Source organism: Palaemon carinicauda, chromosome 30 (genome assembly GCF_036898095.1).
Source record: "Palaemon carinicauda isolate YSFRI2023 chromosome 30, ASM3689809v2, whole genome shotgun sequence".
Classification (NCBI taxonomy): Eukaryota; Metazoa; Arthropoda; class Malacostraca; order Decapoda; family Palaemonidae; genus Palaemon; species Palaemon carinicauda.
Window position 1 is genome coordinate 93,448,969 of NC_090754.1, and position 26,781 is coordinate 93,475,749.

General features: G+C 36.5%; 1 protein-coding gene and 1 long non-coding RNA gene across 3 annotated transcripts in view; one reads left to right on the forward strand and one right to left on the reverse strand.

The window, feature by feature from the left end:
* LOC137623355 (uncharacterized) overlaps positions 1–10,034 on the forward strand; it is a 59,608-nt gene extending 49,574 nt beyond the window's left edge. Inside the window, exon 4 of the long non-coding RNA XR_011040601.1 lies at positions 1,232–10,034. This is a non-coding gene — a long non-coding RNA (uncharacterized lncRNA). The remainder of the gene's footprint in view (positions 1–1,231) is intronic.
* Positions 10,035–13,470: 3,436 nt separating this feature from the next.
* The window catches only part of LOC137623356 (uncharacterized), a 547,933-nt gene continuing 534,622 nt past the window's right edge, over positions 13,471–26,781 (reverse strand). For both annotated transcript variants that reach the window (XM_068354184.1, XM_068354185.1), the window contains 2 exons: positions 19,963–20,040; positions 13,471–13,720 (listed from right to left, as the gene is read on the reverse strand). In XM_068354184.1, the coding sequence (XP_068210285.1) occupies positions 13,684–13,720; positions 19,963–20,040 (115 nt within the window). In that variant the 3' untranslated portion in view covers positions 13,471–13,683. The remainder of the gene's footprint in view (positions 13,721–19,962; positions 20,041–26,781) is intronic.

Sequence of the window (26,781 nt, forward strand, 5' to 3'; positions counted from 1 at the left end):
ACAGATACAGTAATGTTCTGGTATACTTCCATTAGGACGACATGGCTTGAGCCCAAAAAACGGATTTTGAGCGAAGCGAAAAATCTATTTTTGGGTGAGATGGCCATGTCGTCCTGATGGACCCGCCCTTCCCTTTCTTTTAAAGGGCTGTAGGTCCCCTCCCTACATACAGTATCTGTAGAACCTCGTGTATCGCTACAAGGAATACAGATGGCGCCGTGAGCGGCGCAATGCACGCTTACGAAACGGGAGAGGAGAGATACCTTGCGAGCGGCTCTCCTTTTCTTTCTCGTTTTCATTTTCTTGCCAATTGACCCCTTCGAAGTGTTAACTCTGTTCGGGGTGCAGATTGCTATGTAGCGTGTCAAGAATACGTCCTCTGATATTTCGCGATATCCCTGGTTCTTTTATTAGGGATTTTCGTTCCAGGAGTTAGAATTCTGGGTACCTTAAGGTAAATTCTCTGGGAATATCGCCGTAGTTATATATACCCAAGGAAGCTACCTTTTAGGAACTTCCATCAGGACGACATGGCCATCTCACCCAAAAATAGATTTTTCGCTTCGCTCAAAATCCATTTATTATTGCTTAAAAATGACCGAAAACTACTAAATTTGTACTTTATAAATTTTGATTATTATTGCTTAAAAATTACTGAAAACTACTAAATTTGTACTTTATAAATCTTGATTATTATTGCTTAAAAATGACCGAAAACTACTAAATTTGTACTTTATAAATCTTGATTATTATTGCTTAGAAATGACTGAAAACTACTAAATTTATATTTTATAAATCATTATTATTGTTTAAAAATGACTGAAAACTACTAAATTTGTACTTTATAAATCTTGATTATTATTGCTTAAAAATGACCAAAAACTACTAAATTTGTACTTTATAAATCTTGATTATTATTGCTTAAAAATGACCGAAAACTACTAAATTTGTACTTTATAAATCTTGATTATTATTGCTTAAAAATGACTGAAAACTACTAAATTTGTACTTTATAAATCTTGATTATTGCTTAAAAATGACTGAAAACTACTAAATTTGTACTTTATAAATCTTGATTATTATTTGCTTAAAAATGACCAAAAACTACTAAATTTGTATTTTATAAATCATTATTATTGCTTAAAAATGACTGAAAACTACTAAATGTGTACTTTATAAATAATGATTAGTAATTTTCTGTGAGTTCCTATTAACACTTTTTGACTTTCAGGTTAATGTGGCCTTCTTCTTGGATGCTATAAACCCTTCAACCGAAAGGATGACGAACATTAAGGACTATTTACTAACGTTTCCGTGAATGAAACGATAGACTTCATAATGGACCGAGTTTATAGGGATACAACTAACCCCACTCTCAATATCCCCGAGGCTTCTCTCCGTGCACTATTAGAAAGCCCCTTTTGATACACATAAGGCCATATATATATTCAGAAAGATGGCGTCGCTATGGGGTCCCCTTTAGGCGTCCTCTGTGAGATTTGGACTCTCCTGGTCAAGTCCTTCAGCTGGAGCAGAGCAAGTGGAACTTCCAGCGCACTATTTTTTTAGATGTGGGAGTTTTCCCCATATTATTTAATTCAAGTTTTAAGTCTTGGACAGTGTGCTATAGTTATATTGCTAGCTTACTCATTTACCTAAATTCTTTTATTTTTAGTTTCATGAATTTAGTTTTTATACTATAAACTCCCATTAGAAATTGTTTTAATGAATATTTGATGACTAAAATTTAGTCATAAATCAATTAAGATTGAAATAACTAAGATTGAAATCTTACGTAAGCTAACCTGAAGTCTTTTAGAGCTGAATTATATCTCATTCTCCATTATTAAATTTCTGGAAGTCCTGATAGAAGATATTTCTAGTAGGAGCTGGGCTATTTCAGGTAGATTCTGGGCTATTTCAGGTTGATACAGGGCTGTTTCATGTAGAGGCTGGGCCATTTCAGGTAGAGGCTGGGGTATTTCAAGGAAGAGTTATTTCAAGTAGAGGGTGGGGAGTGTCAGGTAGATACTGGGCTGTTTCTGGTAGGGACTGGGGAGTTTCATGTAGAGGCTGGGCCATTTCAGGTAGAGAGTGGTCTTTTTCAGGTAGATGCTGGGCTGTTTCAGGTAGATATTGGGCTGTTTCACGTAGAGGCTGGGCCATTTCAGGTAGGGGTTATTTCATGTGCAGGCTAGGCTATTTCAAGAAAGAGTTATTTCAGGTAGAGGATGGGCTATTTCAGGTAGATGCTGGGCTGTTTCATGTAGAGGCTAAACCATATCAGGTTGGAGTTATTTCATGTAGAGGCTAGGCTATTTCAAGAAAGAGTTATTTCAGGTAGAGGGTGGGCTATTTCAGATAGAGACTGGGCTATTTCAGGTAGATACTGGGCTGTTTCAGGTAGGGACTGGGCAGTTTCATGTAGAGGCTGGGCCATTTCAGGTAGGGGTTATTTCAAGTATAGGCTAGGCTATTTCAAGAAAGGGTTATTTCAGATAGAGACTGGGCTATTTCGTGTAGAGGCAAGGCTGTTTCAGTTAAATTTGAGTCTAGATTTATTTATTTGATCCAGTGGGACTGGACACTCAAATCATGAGATCCCAGAAGCAAAGTTTTCATATTTTTTTATTTGTCAATTTTGACTTTCAGGAATTGAGTATTTTTAGTAAGATTTGAAAAACCTTCATGTATATTAAACTAGGTTTTAGTTTGTAATGTATATCCTTTTTAAGTTTCAGGAAAAAGGAACATGTTCGTAAATTGGTTGGGAAAATTCCAAACTGCATTGTTATTGTATTAAGAATTAATAGTTTATACAAGATTACTGAATTGTCCGGTGCCAAAACTTTCAGTTGATGGAAATGAGGTTTTAGTTTAAGTTTACGTAGATTATTTCTTCTTGTGGCATTTAAATTGAGCTGCTGCAAATGCTTATTACAAGGTGTGTTCTTGTTCAGCCTTTCAAATTTTCTTTCTGTCCTATGAAATTAGGGTTCCTTAACCCTTTTCCCCCAGGCTATTTGGAACTTTCCAACCCTTAACCCCCAGGGTTTTTTTTTTTCAAGCACATTTTGCTATATATATTTTTTAAATTGCTCTAACAGCCTTAATTTTTGTCATAGAGAGGTCAGGTTGGTCTCATTCTTTTGGAAAATGCCTGAAGTTTCTCAAAAAGTTATCAAAAATATGCAAAAAAAAATGTAAATATCGGTTTTTTGCAAGGACGTACCAGTACGTCCAGGGAGGTAAAGGGATGAGTTTTGTAAAACTTACCAGTACATCCTTTGGGGGGTAAAAGGGTTAACATAAAACCCCTTCAAGTTTCAATAATATACCTTACATAGTTGATCCCCCTCATTGCATTTTAAATTTCACAAAGGGTATTATTTTAACAAATGTGTTTGAAGCAATTTAAAGTTTAAGTACACTATTGATTATATATTTAAAAGTCTAGAGTAAGTATTTTGATATTTGTAATTTGTATAAGAACTTATCCCACTTTTTATTCTTAATATTGTAAGTTTTAGTATTTGGTGAAATGCCCATCCTCTGTCCCCATGTTAAAAATTCTCTCTCTCTCTCTCTCTCTCTCTCTCTCTCTCTCTCTCTCTCTCTCTCTCTCTCTCTCTCTCTCTCTCTCTCTCTCTCTCTCTCTGACTAGAGTAGTTTATAGAAGATTCTTGGAGTATACTTTGAAAAAGTTACTGTACATGTCTTTCTGATTTTGATGATATAGTGTTAGAGAAGCTTAAATTTAAGGTTAGGAAAGATGGTTCTAAAACTTTGTGCTTTTGGGAAGGTCAAAAGGCTGATTTGTTGATAGTTAGGGGGGCTTTTGGTTTGAAATGGCTAGGAGGGCTTTGGTCCCTGTGAAATGGCTAGGAGTATGGTGGAAAATGGCTTGGAAGACTGGTGTGAAATGGCTAGGAGAACCTTGGTGGGAAATGGCTAGAGGGCTTTTGTTTGAAATGTCTAGGAGGGCTTTGGTCACTGTGAAATGGCTAGGAGTGTGGTGGAAAATGGCTTGGAAGACTGGTGTGAAAGGGCTAGGAGAACCTTGGTGGGAAATGGATAAGAGAATCTTGGTGTGAAATGGCTAGGAGGGCTTTGGTCACAGTGAAATGGCTAGGTGTGTGGTGTGAAATAGCTTGGAAGACTGGTGTAAAATTGTTAGGAGGGCTTTGGTGTAAAATGGATAAGAGAATCTTGGTGTGAAATGGCTAGGAGGGCTTCTGTGTGAAATGACTAGGAGTGCTCCGGTGTGAAATGGCTAGGAGGGCTTCGGAATGAAATGACCTGGAGAATCTTGGTGTGAAATGGCTAGGAGGGCTTCAGTGTGAAATGACTAGGAGGGCTTCAGTGTGAAATGACTAGGAGGGCTCCAGTGTGAAATGGCTAGGGAGGGCTTTATTGTGAAATGATTAGAAGGGCTAGGAAGTGGGAGGACTAGGATGTGTGTGTGTGTGTGAAATGGTAGGTCTTTGCTTGGTATTAGTGCTATTCCTCATCTTCTCTTAAGCTACATGAACATACCTTGGAATTACCTTTGAATTTTGAAAATGCCACAGGTCAGTGTTTCATGAAACCTTGCAAACAGGTTTGAATCAGATTATTGTTCCCTCTAATACATAACTAAAGTTTCAGAACTCCCGTTCCCACTCCTTGATCCTTCCCCCTACCCAATTTGGAAAGATTTTTTTAAAAAATTAAAGGGAACGTTCATATGACTGAGCCTCCCTCCCCATCTGCCCCCCTCCCTCTTCTGGTATCAGTATTTGCCATACTCCTCACCACTGAAAGGCCAAAGGGCCCATGAAGTATATATCTTGCTTTTGACTAGAACCACTGTTCATTTAGGCTGTTTATGAGCTTCCCATGTACGGAACTCGTTCATTCTTTTGCTGGTTTAATGAGAGAAGAAGACTGTTAACTGGGTTATGTTGTATTGTCAAAATGCTAGACTGCGTGCCATGGTGAATATGTTCAGTCCAATTTGATTTCCTTGAAAACTTGTCAGGGTAGATTCTGTCTTGTCAGCTCTAGTCATGATTAATAATTCAGACTTGTTGAAGGATCTTTAAAGCCTCAAATGATTTTAACTTTTTGATGTTTCATGCTTTTATGAATATTTGTGAAATTCAGTTTAAAACGTATTTTCAAAAATCTTTAATCTTGAATTGTAGGAGGTTGTGATGTCAAATTGAACAGGTTTCTGTTATGTATACATTGCAATTTCAGTATTGAACTATGTCAAATTTGTCATGTATTGTGTAAATTGAGTTTTGAATATTTCTGTCAAGATTGTGATTTAAATGTGTCCAAGAATATGTGGGTTTTCATTGTTAATGTGCAATTAGTAACTGTGTTTTAAGATTTTTCAGTTTTATCTGTCAATGAAAATCAAAAGGTTTCCAGCTTGATTAATTTAGTTTTAAACTTTTATATAATTTTCTTAAAAAAGTGGTTACATTGTCTAGTCATGCATTCCAGTGCTTTCTATTACACTGAGATACCTGAGCCCTCTGAAAAGGGGTCCAGCTGGGATTATAAATGTCCCAAGATATCTGATTCCTACTGTTTCTGTTCACAATATAAAGAAGGGATAGAGAACTGCTGTAGTCCTTTTAGAAGAAATGTGTAATACATTCTTGAATACATGGTTGTTGGTATGGTTTTAGTTAGCTTTTGTGGTTGGGAGTTACTGCCAATGTTGATTAGGGGAATTAAGGCCTTATTACAGTCCTTGTTTGTGTAATTCAGGATCAGGTAACCTAGTTTAGGGAATGTTTATACAGGTCGTAAATAAGGGTTAGATTATAATTGTTCAGTTTTATTTAGTTTAATTTTCTCTAGGTTTATATGTTTTTAAAATTTCTCCATGATTTTTCAGAGGGGTCCAAACTGAAGTTTGACTTTTTATGATTAGATTTTATATATGTACAATGATACTGATGTACAGGAATGTATCTTGTGTAGTAATTTAAAAAAAAAAGAAAGAAATAAAACCTCCTCTGAAGTTTTATACTTTTTTTCGTGCGAGGAAACTTTATAATTCAGAAATGTTAGGCATAATCTGATAAGCCTCTGAAGCTTGTACCAAATATTAAGTGAGAGCGTTGGTATTATATTGTAATAGATTATATACCTCGCCAATTTCTTTTGATTTTACTAACACTGGATTTGAATTTACAATTTAGGTTGTTCACGTATAACAAGATCTTAAGTTCTACGCTATTCTTGCTAGACAGCTAAAGCCAGAAACTGTTTAATTAACTGAAAGCTTGATGAACTCTGATCTGCTTATGCTAAAGTCCCTTACGTTTAAATGCTAATATATTTAAGATTACCGTCACAAACTGTTGATTAAAATTGTCTAAAACTTTAGTTAACTGACGTCTATGCTGAGTAAATGTATAGCAACTTAAGGTAATCTAAAACTGGAAGTTAGTGCATTAATATTCAAAGCATTTTATAAGAATTTATTTTTTAGATATTTCAATGTCTTAATAATCTGCGGAATTATCTTTAACAAAAAGGTGGTATAATAGAACACAAGCCTTAAAAGTTAGTTAAGCTGGAAATATAGAAATAAGATACAGAGGAGGTATTTAGAAACTTTGAGATGCTTATTCATGCGGAGATTGTTTCAAATGTCTGTGCTTGCATTCATTTTAATGTAGATATTACCATAATCTTCAAAGTAACTTAAGGGGAAAAAGTCAGTTTTTCACTGTAAATTAGCAAAAGTTTTTAAATGTAATTTTGACGATTGGTTCAAGACTTAAGCTCTGAGAGTGCGCCACTTAATGTTGCTGCTCTACCACTTAAAATCAAACCTCTGATATTGAATTTAGGAATTAATTGATGCAAGACAATGCATTCTTTGTACATCAGTAAATTTGTAACAAGCAAGGAACGAGTGGTTGAATGAAGTCTGGTGTAAGTGTTAACGAGGAGGATCTAGTCTACAGAAGAAAGTTATAGTTTCGTACTAGTGTTAAATCAAGGTTAGCAAGAAATCTATTCCTCAGGTTAACACCAAAAATTTAATCTAGATTATACTAAATCATAGGAAATTCAGTTTGAATAGTGAGATTGGGGTAAATTTTGTTCAGTAGGCAACTCTAAACATTTATTCTATTTCATAACGGACAATATAAGTTAGTCTCCTTGCATAATTGGCCAAACGGGAGTTTCAAATCAAAGGGTTTTGAGAATAATGTAAAAATAATCCTGGTGCCTAAATTTATTTCATACTTGAATCCTAGATTTTAAAGATTTTCGTAATGAGTAATTAAATGCATATAGGAAATATCTAATCCACCAGTTAATCATTTCAAAGTAATTTCACAGGTCTTTGTTTTAATTCTTTCAAGATTAAATTTAAAGTTTTTCGATAGCAAATCAACTCATACCAATGATATCCTGAAAGAACATTTTTACAGAGAATCTCTTTTTGCACTGTTTAAGGTAACTTATTTTCTAAAGTATTAAAAAATCTACCGACTATTAAGATCCTAAGTACGAAGTTTATAATGCGAAAGGTATTCCGTATAATTCAAAATCTCCTTAAGTTTGTTTGTGGTTTAACCCTTTTACCCCCAGGCTCTTTGGAAATTTCCAACCCTTAACCACCAAGGGGTTATTTTTTCCCCAGCACATTTTGCAGTATATTTTCTTTAAATTGCTCTAACAGCCTTAATTTTTGTGATAGAGAGGTCGGGTTGGTCTCATTCTCTTGGAAAATGCCTGAATTTTTTCAAAAAATTATCAAAAATATGAAAAAAAAAAAATTTTATAGCATTTTTTGCAAGGACGTACCGGTACGTCCATGGGGGTAAAGGGATGAGTTTTGTGAAACGTACCAGTACGTCCTTTGGGGGTAAAAGGGTTAATAAGAGATGTTAAGGAGCAGGTAATAACAACAGAATTTATTCAGGACTGGGCAGTTGGTGTGGCGTGTGAGATTGACTGATTTTCATCAAGTAGGCATGCTGTTCTATTAGTTGCTGTACCTGTATGATAGGAATAAGTACTAGGCAACGTGACAATTAGGTAAAGTCTAGGCCTCCTGCTAGTTTAAGGGTTTTTCAGCTTTGTACATAGGCCTCATGTTAGTTTAAGGGGTTTTCAGCTTTGTAGGTAGGCCTCATGTTAGTTTAAGGGGTTTTCAGCTTTGTAGGTAGGCCTCATGTTAGTTTAAGGGGTTTTCAGCTTTGTAGGTAGGCTGACTGTTAGTTTAAGGGGTTTTCAGCTTTGTAGGTAGGCCTCATGTTAGTTTAAGGGGTTTTCAGCTTTGTAGGTAGGCCTACTGTTAGTTTAAGGGGTTTTCAGCTTTGTACTTAGGCCGACTGTTAGTTTAAGGGGTTTTCAGACTACTGTTAGGGTGGTTTAGCTTTTAAGAAAATCTTAGATTAGGTTCTCTCCACGTAGCTTTCAAAAGGGGTCATATTTGAGAATGTATTACACATGGAACTGAATTGACTTTTGTGGTCCACGTGCAAGGTTAATGTGTACTTCGGTCCGATCTGGCTATCTGCTAGGAGGAGTAGTAAGGATAGTCAGGGCAGTGGTTTGCACGTGTCTTCTCCTTTACCCGACTCAATCATGCACATGAAATGGGACGGATGAGAGAGATGCCTTTGGGCAGTTGTGGTTCCTGTCTGCTTTTGAGAGAGCAAAAGGTTTCTGGAGTAATTGATCGTGGTGGAATTGCACTATAAGACTGACGAGGTCTCCACTCCCTCCAACCATGTTTTCACTTAATGGTCGTTTCTAAACGAAACTTTAGATTTAAAAAGATATCCCCTTACTTAATTGCTTAAAATGTAAAGAAAACTATAGAATACTATAACATTATCTTGAAAAAAAAAATCCTACTATTCTGGGTATATTTAATTCACAATCATTGCATTAATGTCTGTAAGATTTTCAATAAAACATTTCAAAAGAGAAGAAAATGGAAAGCATTTAAGGGCCTGGTGACTTTGTTCATTCAAAAACAAAATGCCTGATTAGTCTCTTGTTACCAGGTGGGAAGGGGCGGGCCTTGGTGGGCTTTCCATTTCCTTCTTTTTTTTTATTGAAAACTTAACTAATTTACACAATCATGACACTTGTAACCTCAAATGTTTAACTTCAAACTCATTCCAATGTTCAGAAAATCAAAGAAATCGAATTAATTCAGTGTCCCATGTTATGAGATCTGAAATGTTCGTCTTCTAGGACTGTCGTTGGCCGAGTTTGTTAGAAATTGGGGTTAAAGAATTTGATAATAGCTTGTCATTGACTTTGTAATGTATTCATATTTATACTTAATATTGCTATTGAGTCTATTGAAACCTGTTCTATGTATGGCAACCAATCTTCTACAATAAAAGACTTGATCGAATTTTATTGGTTTTTCTTACATTCATAATTTGTTAACTTAAAAAAATCAACACAAAATAATAGTCAACTATGCTCAAACCCAGAGTTAAAGTAACTGAGAAAATTTAGAGATAACTGAATTTGAGGCTATGAATTATTGATCAAAATCTATTTGTTTTTCTAAGTTCATAATTTACAAACTTAATTTTAACACGAAATAGTCTACTCTTAGTTGACTATGCTTAAACCCAGAGTTAAAGTAACTGAGAAAATTTAGAGATAACTGAATTTGAGGCTATGAATTATTATCACATGACTTAAGAGTTGTCAGGAATGAATCTACTTTGAGAATTGGACTGAACATGAATACCATAGAAAATGGTCCTCATTTTGATAATACTAACATACCAAGAGACAGTTTATATTTCTCTCGCATCACCAGTGGAAGAGTGAACGAGCTCTGTCCATGGGAAGGGAATAAACCTGTCTTATAATGAACACTTGTGGTTTATGAGAGTTGAAAGCAAGGTTTATACTCCATGAGCTCTCTGGTCTTTCAGAGGAGAGAGAATGCAGGCAATTTACTGGTACCAGAAGTGGGAGGGGGGCCGGCTGGGGAGAACACTCGGGCTTATGAACGTTAGAAAAAGGAGATTACTCCAGGGTGCTGAAAATTTTATATTTTAAATAAAAATATTTTGTTTTATATTATGGATGTAATAAAAATAAATTTTATAAGTTATTTTATTTCTTTTATTCACACCTTTAGTTTGATAAATTATACAGTACATTGTGATAAATTTTACAAAATTAGTCCAAGTTTTACTGCTCTCCTACAGTTGACTACTGTATCTTCTATTCATACATTATTACTGTATCTTCTATTTATTCATTACTACTGTATCTTCTATTTATTCATCACTCTATATCTTGTATTTATAAAATTCTACTGTATTTTGTCATTTTGATCTGAAAATACAGCTGTTTTAACAATGAAAAATGCAGAAAAGACATTAGCCACGTAAAGTGCAAGAGACTTGTCATCGTAAAGTAAAATATGTTATAGGAGACATCTTGAAGCATTCAAGGCTAAGCCATGGATGTTTTTTTTTTTTTAATGTCTTCTATGACATATTTCACTTTACGATAACAAGTCTCTTGCACTTTACGTGGCTAATGTCTTTTCTGCATTTTTCATTGTTAAAACAGCTGTATTTTCAGATCAAAATTACAAAATACAGTAGAATTTTATAAATACAAGATACAGAGTAATGTATAAATAGAAGATACAGTAGTAATGCATAAATAGAAGATACAGTATTAATGTATGAATAGAAGATACAGTAGCCACATATAAACAGAAGTCAGAAGCAATGCTTAAGCAGACAAAACAATTCCAATATAAAAAAAAAAAACATTACCGACAGCAATTGAAATACTATTCATAATTAATATGCAACTTAACAATTTATAGAGTACAAATGGCATTTAAAAACTCAAGTCTTTCTCAATTCATTCCCAGATACCTAGATTGAAGCTTTAATCTTCCTTCTGTCTCCCATAAAGTCACTTGACCTACATTAGGCAACTAGCGATGTGAACCAGATCACATGACTAGAAACACTGCTTAAAATCACTTATTTTTGCACCAAACAGTGAAGTCATTGTAAGGCTTACTATGCAAAACTAACACCACAAAGAAACATAAAGTTTAGGACAATTTCACAGCTACTTTGAACAAGGATCTTACGTGTGACTGCAGTAATGTTCCACAAAAGACGTTTCTTTTAAAAATTTACTCACGTTTCTATTAACCCTTTTACCTCCAAAGGACGTACTGGTACGTTTCACAAAACCCATCCCTTTACCCCCATGGACGTACCGGTACGTCCTTGCAAAAAAATGCTATAAAAAATCTTTTTTTCATATTTTTGATAATAATTTGAGAAAATTCAGGCATTTTCCAAGAGAATGAGACCAACCTGACCTCTCTATGACAAAAATTAAGGCTGTTAGAACAATTTAAAAAAAATTATACTGAAAAATGTGCTGGGAAAAAATAACACCCTGGGGGTTAAGGGTTGGAAATTTCCAAATAGCCTGGGGGTAAAAGGGTTAAAAGGAACTTCTGAGAAGAAAACAATCAGAGAATGATGAGCAAAAATACCGTCTTAACTTTGAAATTAAAATACAACACTAATATGCAATTTCTATCTGGCAATATCAGTAGTTCAACAGATCTCCACCAGCTACCATTATGTAAACAGGACTTCAAAATTGCTTTGATAATTTTAAACAACTTTACTTTCATTCTCACTGGCTTATGGCATTACATATTAACCCTTTAACTCCCAGGCTATTTGGAAATTTCCAACCCTTAACCCCCAGGGGGTTATTTTTTTCCCAGCACATTTTGCAGTGTATTTCTTTTAAATTGCTCTAACAGCCTTAATTTTTGTCATAGAGAGGTCAGGTTGGTCTCATTCTCTTGGAAAATGCCTGAATGTTTTCAAAATATTTCATGCAAATTGGCACCGATAATTTTTCAATCCAGTGTATTTAAGACTTTAAGCAGATGGTTAAGAGCACTAATAACTCATCTTGCAACTTTAAGATGTAATAGCTTATCTTATAAGAAAAAAAATTGAATTGTGAAACCTCTTTATGTCTATGAATATGGAAATACAGATTATTTTGTTAAAACTTATCAAATTAAGAACTCGCTAGTCTTAATGTTATACGGCCTGATAAAGGTTTTCAAGTATAAAATTATAAATGAAAAACATTAAAGACAAATAGTCATGCAGAAACTTGTCAATTTCTTAATTGATCAGATAGATGGATTCAACAGGATTCTCTTTAGCAATTATTTAAACAAAGATAGCTATGGGATCAATTCTTGTACTAGAGTACAGGGATAGGCGATGCAAATTTAAACTAAGTAAGAATTTAGCATATTTTAAATTAATTTCAACATGGAAACCAACTTCGACATAGCGCACTTCCCAGATTTTAGTTAGGTCACCTAAAAGTTATCGAACAGAAGTGATAAAACAATATGACAGAAATAAGCTAAACTCAAAATGAAAGTGGATCCATTTAAACTTTTAAATAAACTATAAACAAAGTCTAAATGGGAGGAGTTATGAAAGCATAAGAATACTTCAGGAATGGCCTGAAGTTACAGTTCCAAGAATTTTAAAAGATGCACATAATAAACTTTAGATGTTAGAGCGTGAAACACAAAGCTAATAACCCAGCAGTCACACGTACTGATAACTTGTTTAAAATAGTTACATAAATTCACAGATAATATTACTCATTGACAAAAGTCTAGAACAGGAATGTCAAGCTCAAATCCTTTCGAGGGCTAATCATGCACTTGACTATGGTCTCGAGGACCATAAAAAATTGGTAATCATTTACTGGCAAAACTGAAGATTAAAAGTCTATTTGCAAGGCATCCTAGTTTACCAAAAATACATTTAGGTTCATTTTAACCCTTTTACCCCCAAAGGACGTACTGGTATGTTTCACAAAAGCCATCCCTTTACCCCCATGGACGTACCGGTACGTCCTTGCAAAAAAATGCTAATTTTTTTAAATTTTTTTCATATTTTTAATATTTTTTTTGAGAAAATTCAGGCATTTTCCAAGAGAATGAGACCAATCTGACCTCTCTATGACAAAAATTAAGGCTTTTAGAGCAATTTAAAAAAAAATAAACTGCAAAATGTGCTGGGAAAAAAAATAACCCCTTGGGGGTTAAGGGTTGGAAATATCCAAATAGCTCGGGGGTAAAAGGGTTAACAGTGTAGTTAAATTTTCCTCGGTTATAAAAATTATAGTGAATTGAAAAATCTAGCCATCTCGATAATCATATCCTTACTCTAAGGATAATTTAACTTAAGGAGACTTTGTAAGAATAATCAGATGGTCTTAAATGATAGAAAAGCTTCAACATAAAAACTTTCAATTCTTTCAGAGTTTCAATACTTCAAATTTTGGTTTATAGAAATATACGGAAAAGTATCTGGAAGACATAAATGTTCACGTCATAAAAACTAATTCTGAAAATGTTGACTATATGAAGCACTAAGATCAGACGTGACAATGCTTAAAGAAATTAATACAAATTTTAAGACTTAAATATGACTGGTTAAAAGTAAATGATAGTGAAATTCAATTCTTTCGATGAAAAGATTTAAGAATGAACCACTAAATAAATTTGGTCGAGAACAAGAAACATATCGCCAGTTGAAGATTCGGCTTGGTGACAGCAGTTGTTGAGGGTCCAGGAAGATTATTTTTCTAGAATTCCTCTTTTCTTGCCATGGGTTCTTCAATCCTGTGAAAAGAAAATTGAAATATCAGTTTGACAGTTCGACAAAATTTTCTGGACGCTAATACACCTAGAGATCTATAGAATGAAGTGCCCACTTATTCTAATAAATTAAATCTCTAGTCTTGGGTAGTGCCATAGCCTCTGTACCATGGTCTTACACTGCCTTGGGTTAGAGTTCTCTTGCTTGAGGGTACACTCGGGCACACTTTTCTATCTAGTTCCTCTTCCTCTTGTTCTCTTAAAGTTTTTATTGCTTAAATAGGAAATATTTATTTGAATATTGTTACTATTCCTAAAATATTTTATTTTTCCTTATTTCCTTTCCTCACTGGGCTATTTTCCCTGTTGGGGCCCTGGGCTTATAGCATCCTGCTTTTCCAACTAGGGTTGTAGCTTAGCATTCAATAATAATAATAATAATGAAGCACTCGACTAATACCCAGGAAAGTCTTAAATCCATTCTCATTTTCCAATCACCTTTACATCAAAATTCTTTAAACCTATATGCTGATCGCCTACATATTTACTGACCAAATCCACTGAATTACAACCTAAGATGTAAAGACGTTCAGCTTAATTGTATGGTTAAACTATGGACTAGAGTCTCTTGCCTAGCCGTAACATTGATACTTCTGCGAATCTATCCCATATCAAGCCATAAAAATTTTCCAATAAAACAAAGGGACATCTGTAATCTAAATCCATTGAACCTACAGTTACTCAATGTTGACATTTTATTATTATTATTATTACTATCCAAGCTACAACCCTAGTTGGAAAAGCAAGATGCTATAAGCCCAGGGGCTCCAACAGGGAAAAATAGCCCAGTGAGGAAAGGAAATAAGGAAATAAATAAATGAAGAGAGCAAATCAACAATAAATCATTCTAAAATAAGTAACAACGTCAAAACAGACATGTCATATATAAACTATTAACAACATCAAAAACAAATATGTCATAAATAAACTATAAAAAGACTCATGTCCGCCGGGTCAACAAAAAAGCATTTGCTCCAACTTTGAACTTTTGAAGTTCTACTGATTCAACCACCCTATTAGGAAGATTATATTTATCCAATGAATAATCTACCATACTTAGGAATGTGACTAAAGTGGCACACATTAAACACATGGTTTTAACCTAGCCCACTGGATAAAAAAGGGATTTTGACATAGGAAAAATCTATTTCTGGGCTCGACCTGTGTCGCTCCATGAAATGCTCCACTAGCAACATTTCTAAGGCATAGTTATTGCTGAAAATCTATCTATATACCAAGGCACTTCCCCCAATTTTGGGGGGTAGCCGACACCAACAATGAAACAAAACAAAAAGGGGACCTCTACTCTCTATGTTCCTTCAGCCTAATCAGGGACTCAACCGAGTTCAGCTGGTACTGCTAGGGTGCCACAGCCCAACCTCCCACATTTCCACCACAGATGAAGCTTCATAATGCTGACTCCCCTACTGCTGCTACCTCCGCGGTCATCTAAGGCCCCGGAGGAAGCAGCAGGGCCTACTGGAACTGCGTCACAATCGCTCGCCATTCATTCCTATTTCTAGCACGCTCTCTTGCCTCTCTCACATCTATCCTCCTATCACCCAGAGCTTTCTTCACACCATCCATCCACCCAAACCTTGGCCTTCCTCTTGTACTTCTCCCATCAACTCTTGCATTCATCACCTTCTTTAGCAGACAACCATTTTCCATTCTCTCAACATGGCCAAACCACCTCAACACATTCATATCCACTCTAGCCGCTAACTCATTTCTTACACCCGTTCTCTCCCTCACCACTTCGTTCCTAACCCTATCTACTCGAGATACACCAGCCATACTCCTCAGACACTTCATCTCAAACACATTCAATTTCTGTCTCTCCATCACTTTCATTCCCCACGACTCCGATCCATACATCACAGTTGGTACAATCACTTTCTCATATAGAACTCTCTTTACATTCATGCCCAACCCTCTATTTTTTACTACTCCCTTAACTGCCCCCAACACTTTGCAACCTTCATTCACTCTCTGACGTACATCTGCTTCCACTCCACCATTTGCTGCAACAATAGACCCCAAGTACTTAAACTGATCCACCTCCTCAAGTAACTCTCCATTCAACATGACATTCAACCTTGCACCACCTTCCCTTCTCATACATCTCATAACCTTACTCTTACCCACATTAACTCTCAACTTCCTTCTCTCACACACCCTTCCAAATTCTGTCACTAGTCGGTCAAGCTTCTCTTCTGTGTCTGCTACCAGTACAGTATCATCCGCAAACAACAACTGATTTACCTCCCATTCATGGTCATTCTCGCCTACCAGTTTTAATCCTCGTCCAAGCACTCGAGCATTCACCTCTCTCACCACTCCATCAACATACAAGTTAAACAACCACGGCGACATCACACATCCCTGTCTCAGCCCCACTCTCACCGGAAACCAATCACTCACTTCATTTCCTATTCTAACACATGCTTTACTACCTTTGTATAAACTTTTCACTGCTTGCAACAACCTTCCACCAACTCCATATAACCTCATCACATCCCACATTGCTTCCCTATCAACTCTATCATATGCTTTCTCCAGATCCATAAACGCAACATACACCTCCTTACCTTTTGCTGAATATTTCTCGCATATCTGCCTAACTGTAAAAATCTGATTCATACAACCCCTACCTCTTCTAAAACCACCCTGTACTTCCAAGATTGCATTCTCTGTTTTATCCTTAATCCTATTAATCAGTACTCTACCATACACTTTTCCAACTACACTCAACAAACTAATACCTCTTGAATTACAACACTCATGCACATCTCCCTTACCCTTATATAGTGGTACAATACATGCACAAACCCAATCTACTGGTACCATTGACAACACAAAACACATATTAAACAATCTCACCAACCATTCAAGTACAGTCACACCCCCTTCCTTCAACATCTCAGCTTTCACACCGTCCATACCAGATGCTTTTCCTACTCTCGTTTCATCTAGTGCTCTCCTCACTTCCTCTATTGTTATCTCTCTCTCATTCTCATCTCCCATCACTGGCACCTCAACACCTGGAACAGCAATTATATCTGCCTCCCTATTATCCTCAACATTCAGCAAACTTTCAAAATATTCCGCCCACCTTTTCCTTGCCTCCTCTCCTTTTAACAACCTTCCATTTCCATCTTTCACTGTCTCTTCAATTCTTGTGCCAGCCTTCCTTACTCTCTTCACTTCTTTCCAAAACTTCTTCTTATTCTCTTCATATGACTGACCCAATCCCTGACCCCACCTCAGGTCAGCTGCCCTCTTTGCCTCACGTACCTTGCGCTTTACTTCCACCTTTTTCTCTCTATATTTTTCATACTTCTCTATACTATTACTCTGCAGCCATTCTTCAAAAGCCCTCTTTTTCTCTTCCACTTTCACCTTCACTCCTTCATTCCACCATTCACTGCCCTTCCTCATGCTGCCTCCAACAACCTTCTTGCCACATACATCACTTGCAATCCCAACAAAATTTTCTTTTACTAACTTCCATTCCTCCTCTAAATTACCAGTTTCTCTTACTCTCACCTCATCATATGCCATTTTCAACCTTTCCTGATATTTACTTTTTACCCCCGGTTTTATTAGCTCTTCAATCCTCACTACCTCCCTTTTACATCCACCTACTCTATTCCCCCACTCTTTTGCTACAACTAATTTTCCTTCCACCAAAAAATGATCAGACATACCGTTAGCCATACCCCTAAACACGTGCACGTCTTTCAATCTTCCAAACATTCTTTTAGTTACCAACACATAATCCATTAATGCCCTTTCTACTACTCTTCCATTTGCCACTCTTACCCATGTATACTTATTCTTATCTTTCTTTTTAAAGAAGCTAGCACCTATTACCATCTCTTGTTCAACACACATGTCTACCAGTCTCTCACCACTCTCATTTTCACCTGGTACGCCATACTTACCAATGACACCTTCTACCTCTCCAGCGCCCACTCTAGCATTCAAGTCACCCATAACAACTACATAATTCCTTCTACCCAGTCCTTCTACACACCTAGTTAAATCATTCCAGAACTCATTCCGATCTTCTTCACTTTTCTCACTACCTGGCCCATACGCACTGACAAACGCCCAACATTCCCTACCCAACCTAACCCTTACCCACATTAACCTAGATGATATCTCCTTCCATTCCACTACTTTACCTGTCATCCATTCACTCAGCAATAACGCCACACCCTCTCTCGCTCTTCCCCTTTCAATCCCAGACACTCTACCAGACATTTCACCAAACATCACTTCACCCTTTCCTTTCATCTTTGTCTCACACAAGGCCAATACATCCATCCTTCTACTTCTAAACATACTTCCAATCTCACATCTTTTACTCTCTATCGTACTACATCCACGCACATTTAAACACCCCAAAACTAGAGTGCGGGGAGCAGTCACTCTCCCCCCAGCTCCATCTCCTTGTCGATGTCTCGCAGGAATTTTTTACAGGAGAGGGGGTTCCCAGCCCCCTCGTCCCGTCCCTTTTAGTCGCCTCTTACGACACGCAGGGATAACGTTGGCGCTATTCTAATTTTTATATGCCCCCGCGGCCACAGGGGGCATATAAAAATACCAGAGAAAAAAGGCTGCATGGAATCCCAGGCATAAACCTAGCTCGCTCACTCTTCAAGTGTCGGTATAGAAAACGGGGGCGTGATTGAACCACGACCATAGGTCCCTCACCAATTATTATTATTAAATGCTAAGCTACAACCCTAGTTGGAAAAGCAGGATGCTATAAGCCCAGGGACCCCAACAGGGAAAATAGCCCAGTGAGGAAAGGAAATAAGGAAATAAGGAAAAATAAAATATTTTAGGAATAGTAACAATATTCAAATATTTCCTATTTAAACAATAAAAACTTTAAGAGAACAAGAGGAAGAGGAACTAGATAGAAAAGTGTGCCCAAGTGTACCCTCAAGCAAGAGAACTCTAACCCAAGGCAGTGTAAGACCATGGTACAGAGGCTATGGCACTACCCAAGACTAGAGAACAATGGTTTGAGATATCTCTACAGTAACATAAACTTCTTGGTAATTTACACATATTCAAATGCTTAGTTCATGAAAATTCAAATCCGATATATAACTAACAATAGGACAGCCCTCTTCAGTATAAGAAATAAAAAATTAAGAGATATGATCAGTGCACAGCTAGACTAAATGGCACACAAGATCTTGAAATAAAAATATAATCAAGACAAACTTCATACAATATCAAAGAAAAATTAGTTTAGTGCAGGTCACCATATGCACAGTAATTATAACAAAGCAATTTATTTGAATCAAATATCAAAGACATTATATAGATACATCAATATCCTTCATAATACAGTACAAAAAGAATTACAGTAGTCCTAGGCTTTCTCCTTTATTTCAGATAGGCAGAGGCTAGGAGAAGGAAAACTCCAAAATCAAACCAAACCAAACAAAATAAAACCCCAACGGCGGAGCTTCCCAGCGCCGGCAGAAGAGGGCAATGCCTATCGGGCAGGCAACAAGGCGGGCCTTGACATAACAAGAACCCGGCAGCCCGATGCAACCAACATCAGAGAAGCCGCCTGTCTCATATGTCTTGAGCCGCGGTGAAAACGATGTGGGCCAAGTGTGTGCGCGTGGCCGTTGCAAAGCCACGACCACCCAAAACAATATACCCAGCTACTGGCATTCTGTCGTTTCCTCCACCCTTCTTCTGATAGGAAGCTGATGGCTAACAACAGAACCCAATACAGTACTCGGACACGAGTGGGCGCCGCCGCCGACGAGTCTTAGTTCACTGGCATGCCAAATCCTACCTCGCAATGATGATCACACAAACACTTTGGAATCATGAATGAAATATTTGAATTACTCTCCATAGTTGATAGTTAAAGCAAATTACTATAGTCAATTTTTTTCAATGAGGCGCAATCGCACCGACTTGCAGTGGTGCCCTTTTAGCACGGAAAAGTTTCCTGATCGCTGATGGGTTAGAATTACCTTGTCCAACCAAGCAGTGATGAGGAAACTATTCCGAGCTAAAAGGGCACAGCTGCGAGTCGGTGCAAATCTGCCTCACCAAAAAAAATTTACTATAGTGGCTTTGTTCTCATCTAGCATATTACCCATGATTAAACTTTACATTGTGTCCATTATCTTTGGAAGTTAAAAGTATCCTGTTACTCTCACCTGCAACTAAATGGTTTTAGTTTGATCCTCAAGGATGCAGTTAGAAGCTCGTCCGTAACTTCCCGGTTAAAACAGCATCTGTAAAATTCAAATTTAATCAGCTACATACAAAATTAAAAGTCACTAAAGATCGATACATCTTGCATGCAATACAAGGGAAAATCGAGCATTATCGTTTGAGCTACCTTGGAAAATCCCAAATAGAATTCCTCCTATGGTAAGCAGCTCTTCTAGGAGAAGGACACTCCAAAACCAAACCATTGTTCTCTAGTCTTGATTAGTGCCATAGCCTCTGTACTATGGTCTTCCACTATCTTAGGTTAGAGTTCTCTTGCTTGAGGGTACAGTACACTCGAGCACACTATTCTATCTAGTCTCTCTTCCTCTTGTTTTGTTTAAGTTTTTATAGTTTATATAGATATTTATTTTAATGTTATTCTTAGCATTATTTTATCCTTGTTTCCTTTCCTCACTGGGCTATTTTCCCTGTTGGAGCCCGTGGGCTTATAGCATTCTGCTTTTCCAACTAGGGTTGTAGCTTAGCAATTAATAATAATAATAATAATATCCTAAGTATATTCTGCAAAAAATTAGCCATCACAGACTAGGTTTAACTTTATAGGAGTTTTGTGTATGAAAAAAATTAGATTTTGACTTTCTTACTACATGTTCATGACATCAATATCTGAATTTAACCCTTTTACCCCCAGGCTATTTGGAAATTTCCAACCCTTAACCCCCAGGGGCTTATTTTTTTCCCAGCACATTTTGCAGTATATTTTTTTTTTTAAATTGCTCTAACAGCCTTAATTTTTGTCGTACAGAGGTCAGGTTGGTCTTATTCTCTTGGAAAATGCCTGAATTTTCTCAAAAAATTGTCAAAAATATGAAAAAAATAATTTTTATAGCATTATTTTGCAAGGACGTACCGGTACATCCATGGGGGTAAAGAGATGGCTTTTGTGAAACGTACCAGTACGTCCTTTGGGGGTAAAAGGGTTAACCCTCATTATTATTTCTAGCACACACTTTTGCCTCTCTCATATCTAATCCTCCTATCATATATAGCTTTCTTCACTCCATTCATCCACCCATACCTTGGGCTCCCTCTTTTAAATCTCCCATCAACTCGTGCATTCATCCCCTTCTTAGCAATGGCTATTTTCCATTCTCTACATGGCCAAACACCTTAATACATTCTTATCTACTAAGGCTGTTATTAATTTTTTATTATTATTATTACTAGCTAAGCTACAACCCTAGTTAGAAAAGCAAGATGCTATAAGCCCAACAGGGAAAAATAGCACAGTGAGGAACATAAACAAGAAAAAATTAAATATTTTAAACAGTAACATTAAAATAAATATTTATGTAAACTATAAAAAATCTAACAAAACAAGAGGAAGAGAAATTACATAAAATAGTGTGCCCGAGTGTATCCTCAATCAAGAGAACTCTAACTCAAGACAGTGGAAGACCATGGTACAGAGGCTATGGCACTACCCAAGACTAGAGAACAATGGTTTGATTTTGGAGTGTCCTTCTCCTAGAAGAGCTGCTTACCATAGCTAAAGAGTCCCTTCTACTCTTACCAAGAGGAAATAGCCACTGAACAATTACAGTGCAGTAGTTAACCCCTTGTGTGAAGAATAATTGTTTGGTAATATGTTGTCAGGTGTATGAGAACAGAGGAGAATCTGTAAAGAATATGCCGGACTATTCGGTGTATGTGTGGGCAAAGAAATGGTGAACAGTAACCAGAGAGAACGATCCAATATAGTACTGTCTGGCCAGTCCAAGGACCCCCATAACTCTCTAGCGGTAGTGTCTCAACAGGTGACAGGTGCCCTGGCTAACCTACTACCAATAAAACAATAAAAGTGAAGATGTCATTATAAAAAGTTAAATGGCTTTCAGATGACCTGCTTATGAAATAAATCTAAAAATACCGCTAGTAAAGTATGACACATCTATGAATTTTGGCAAAGATGAACCTGTCATCTTCACCCCGAGCCTTAAATAGATAATGTATATTTCCGTTGAAGAGGGGCATTTCATCAACAAATGCCTCACTGTCAAGGGTACCAAACAGCCGTTGCAATATGGCTGGTATTTGCAACAATATAGAATCACATAAATGTTTGACAAAGAATACCTAAAAGTTATTAGAAGATGGAAAAAATATGCAGGGAGGAAAATGAAATTAAATTTATGGAAAAACCTGACAAAGAGAAAAAACCTGAAAACTATAATTCCTACTAGCACCAGCCCCTTACTTAAATTCTATTAAAGATGTATTCTCAACTCTTTTTCTATAATATACAGTAGCTAAAGTAGTTTACTTTCAATTGACAAACAATTTTGAATATTTTGCAAAATTATCACACAAACAATAGAGGAAAAAAAAAATTGAAATTTCTGGACTTTAAGAGTATTCAATGGTGCTGTGAAGGGAGTAGAAATCTCTGGACATAGAATACATCAGGCTGTTCAAGGAGTTGAAGATAGACACTCAGAGACCATAACACAACAAGACTACGTTAATAATTTCAAATAAAGGCCTTTATATCAATGAAACCACAGATTTTACCGATTCTTTCCTCTCGGACTAACCCTTGAAGAATATTTCTTTTATACCCTGATGAGATATTTTTAACTTGAGATTGAGAAAGATATAGGGAGAAAGGGTATGCTAGTCCTAAACCCTTCTTCCCAAGCCCACCTCACACTGAAGGTCTAGTCTAAATGAATATGATACTCACTATATACGGTAATAGGTGGAGAAGTTTTCTAGCCTTTGCATGGCAGCAGGTCCAATCCCAGATAGATGTGTGGTTGGGCGTCACGTAGGGGGTTGGACTTGCCAAGCCGCTGTTCTAGCGCTCATCTTCATATGATGCTGGAATTGAAACAAAAAACCATTAGCCTTAATAAAAAGAGGGAATAAATCGGCATTTCACTCTAAAGAAAACAATATATGAATATGCAACAGATCTCACTGTGAAAATAGCTTTAAGACATATCAGGCAAATTGTTTATGGCGTTGATTAACGGAGGTTACATAGAATACAAATCGATCTGGTCAATAATACATTTCTCAAAGAAGGGCAGGATTAAGCCCTTTAGAGGCCCTAAGCACTTAAAATTTTAGTGCTTCATATACATGTGTAATTCAAAATATTCACATAACGAGCAACACAATTTTAGTAATTAAAATCAAACGAAACTATCAGTAACAAAGAACTTTTATTTTTTAATTTTTTATACTTTCACTTTTGAAAAGTTTCCCCCTGCTTTTTATAACCGCAAAGTCTTTTAAGAGATCCTCAAAACTGATCCAACGGAACACATCTGCTTTTATATTTAAGAGATAAAGCATCCAGTTGTTCTGATGGGATTTTAATGCTTCAAATGCGAAAATGAGCTTTCAGCTGAAAAATTTGTGACCACTGATGTTAAAAGTATGCGAAAGTCAATGTCTACATTTGGAAAAGCACATTCAGTATTATCATCTTATAGCTATCAGCTGCGTTCGAAGGAATGAGAAGCAGGAACGTATAGGGGCACTCGAAGGTGATAGGATGTGTAACGGCTCCTTATTTATCCTTCCCCTTAGTGGATTAGACTGGGTATTCAACAAAAAATTTTTCATCTAAAATCAGAATGTAGTAAAAGGACAGAAAATTCGTATATTCTATATTCAACGAAGGGTTATAGATATTTTCAAATGCGAATTATCTTTCATAATTAGGATTGAGGTGGAATGTTAGTTTTGCCATTTAAACTATTGATTTGGAAATTGGGTCGTCAGGAACTATTCCAAGAGTTGACGACTATACAAAACAAGATCGCGGGGAGAAATTTCTTCCTTCAACTTCAAATTTTCCCCTTATTTGCATCATTATGCTTATCTAAATTTCATTACCTTATTAGATTACTTCAAACCTCACTTTACCTAAAACACGTTGGAAAAAATCTTATTCAGTTATTTAGTTTACCTATCAGTAATAATGTCCAAATTAAACTTTAATTTCTCAACGAAGGCTTCCTTTGATACTTTATAGCTTAATTCAAAGTGCTAACAATATTACTGCAATTTCTCCTGGCATGAAAATCAGAATGTCACTTGATGGTAGGAGACGAGACGTCCGGGTACTAAAGCGTCCATGTTCGTTAAATCAAGGGAATTATCAGTTAACCCTTTTACCCCAATGGACGTACTGTACTGGTACGGTTCACAAAACTCATCCCTTTACCCCCATGGACGTACTGTTACATCCTTGCAAGAAACTGCTATTTACATTTTTTTTTTTTTTTGCATATTTTGGATAACTTTATGAGAAACTTTAGGCATTTTCCAAAATAATGAGACCAACCTGACCTCTCTATGACAAAAATTAAGGCTGTTAGAGCAAATTAAAAAATATATATTGCAAAATGTGATTGAAAAAAAAAAAAACCACCTGGGGGTTAAGGGTTGGAAAGTTCCAAATAGCCTGGGGGTAAAAGGATTAACAGAAAACCTGTATACTTTTCCAATAAAATACTGAAAGATACCTGCGTATTTCCATATAAAATGCCTGCTTACATGTTTTGCCATTCAGATAACTAATAAGTTACTAATGCATAATATAATGAATACATTCCAACGATAATCACTGCATTATTAATGATTTCATATCAAGTCATTGAAATAAAACTATAAAAATCAGTCGTAAGTACAAATGAAGATCCTAATAACATTGGCTTTCATCATAAGGCTCAATACTACATAGTATAGCCACCATAAGGCACGATACTACACAGTATGGTCATAATAAGGCATGATACTACAATATAGCCACCATAAGGTACGATACTACAGTATAGCCACCATAAGACACAATACTACACAGTATGGTCATAATAAGGCACAATACTACACAGTATGGTCATAATAAGGCACAATACTACACAGTATGGCCTACTTAATGCACAATATTGCACATTATAGCCACCATACGAGACAATACTGCACACACTGGCCATCATATGTAGGGTGACCATTCATTTGAGATGTGAAAGGGGGACCAGTATAACTAACAAGTAAATATATGCTACTATAATCCTAATATATATTGATATATAAATACACAGATGTAACTCTATCAAGACACTTACCCCAATTCAGGGGGTAGCTTAACATAAAAAAAAAAAAAAGGGGGGGGACTTTTCTTCTCTTAGCTCCGCCCAACCTGACGAGGGATTCAGCCGACTTTGGTTGGTACTGCACCACAAATGAAACTTCACATGCGAAATCCCCTACTGCTGCTACCTCAGCTATCACCAAGGCGACTGGAGGAAGGAGCAAGGAAGGGCCTATCGGAACTGCGTCATAATAGCTTAACCCATTTACCCCCAGGCTATTTGGAAATTTCCAACCCTTAACCCCCAAAGGGTTATTTTTTTCCCAGCACATTTTGCAGTATACTTTTTTTAAATTGCTCTAACAGCCTTAATTTTTGTCATAGAAAGGTCAGGTTGGTCTCATTCTCTTGGAAAATGCCTGAATTTTCTCAAAAAATTATGAAAAATATGAAAAAAAAAAAATTAATAGCATTTTTTTGCAAGGACGTACCGGTACGTCCATGGGGGTAAAGGGATGGCTTTTGTGAAACGTACCAGTACGTCCTTTGGGGGTAAAAGGGTTAACCCTCATTATTATTTCTAGCACACACTTTTGCTTCTCTCACATCTAATCCTCCTATCATATATAGCTTTCTTCACTCCATCCATCCACCCATACCTTGGGCTCCCTCTTTTAAATCTCCCATCAACTCGTGCATTCATCCCCTTCTTAGCAATGGCTATTTTCCATTCTCTACATGGCCAACCACCTTAATATATTCTTATCCACTAAAGCTGTTATTAATTTCTTATTATTATTATTACTAGCTAAGCTACAACCCTAGTTAGAAAAGCAAGATGCTATAAGCCCAAGGGCTCCAAAAGGGAAAAATAGCCCAGTGAGGAACATAAACAAGAAAAAATTAAATATTTTAAACAGTAACATTAAAATAAATATTTATGTAAACTATAAAAAATCTAACAAAACAAGAGGAAGAGAAATTACATAAAATAGTGTGCCCGAGTGTATCCTCCATCAAGAGAACTCTAACTCATGACAGTGGAAGACCATGGTACAGAGGCTATGGCACTACCCAAGACTAGAGAACAATGGTTTGATTTTGGAGTGTCGTCCTAGAAGAGCTGCTTACCATAGCTAAAGAGTCCCTTCTACCCTTACCAAGAGGAAATAGCCACTGAACAATTACAGTGCAGTACTTAACCCCTTGTGTGAAGAATAATTGTTTGGTAATCTCAGTGTTGTCAGGTGTATGAGAACAGAGGAGAATCTGTAAAGAATATGCCGGACTATTCGGTGTATGTGTGGGCAAAGAAATGGTGAACAGTAACCAGAGAAAACGATCCAATATAGTACTGTCTGGCCAGTCCAAGTACCCCTATAACTCTCTAGCAGTAGTGTCTCAACAGGTGACAGGTGCCCTGGCTAACCTACTACCTATAAAACGATAAAAGTGAAGATGTCATTATATAAAGTTAATGGCTTTCACATGACCTGCTTCTGAAATAAATCTAAAAATACCGCTAGCAAAGTATGACACGTCTATGAATTTTGGCAAAGATGAACCTGTCATCTTTATCCTGAGCCTCAAAGAGGGGCATTCCATCAACAAATGCCTCACTGTCAAGGGTACCAAAGTCGTTGCAATATGGCTGGTATTTGCAACAATATAGGATTACTTAACCATTTTACCC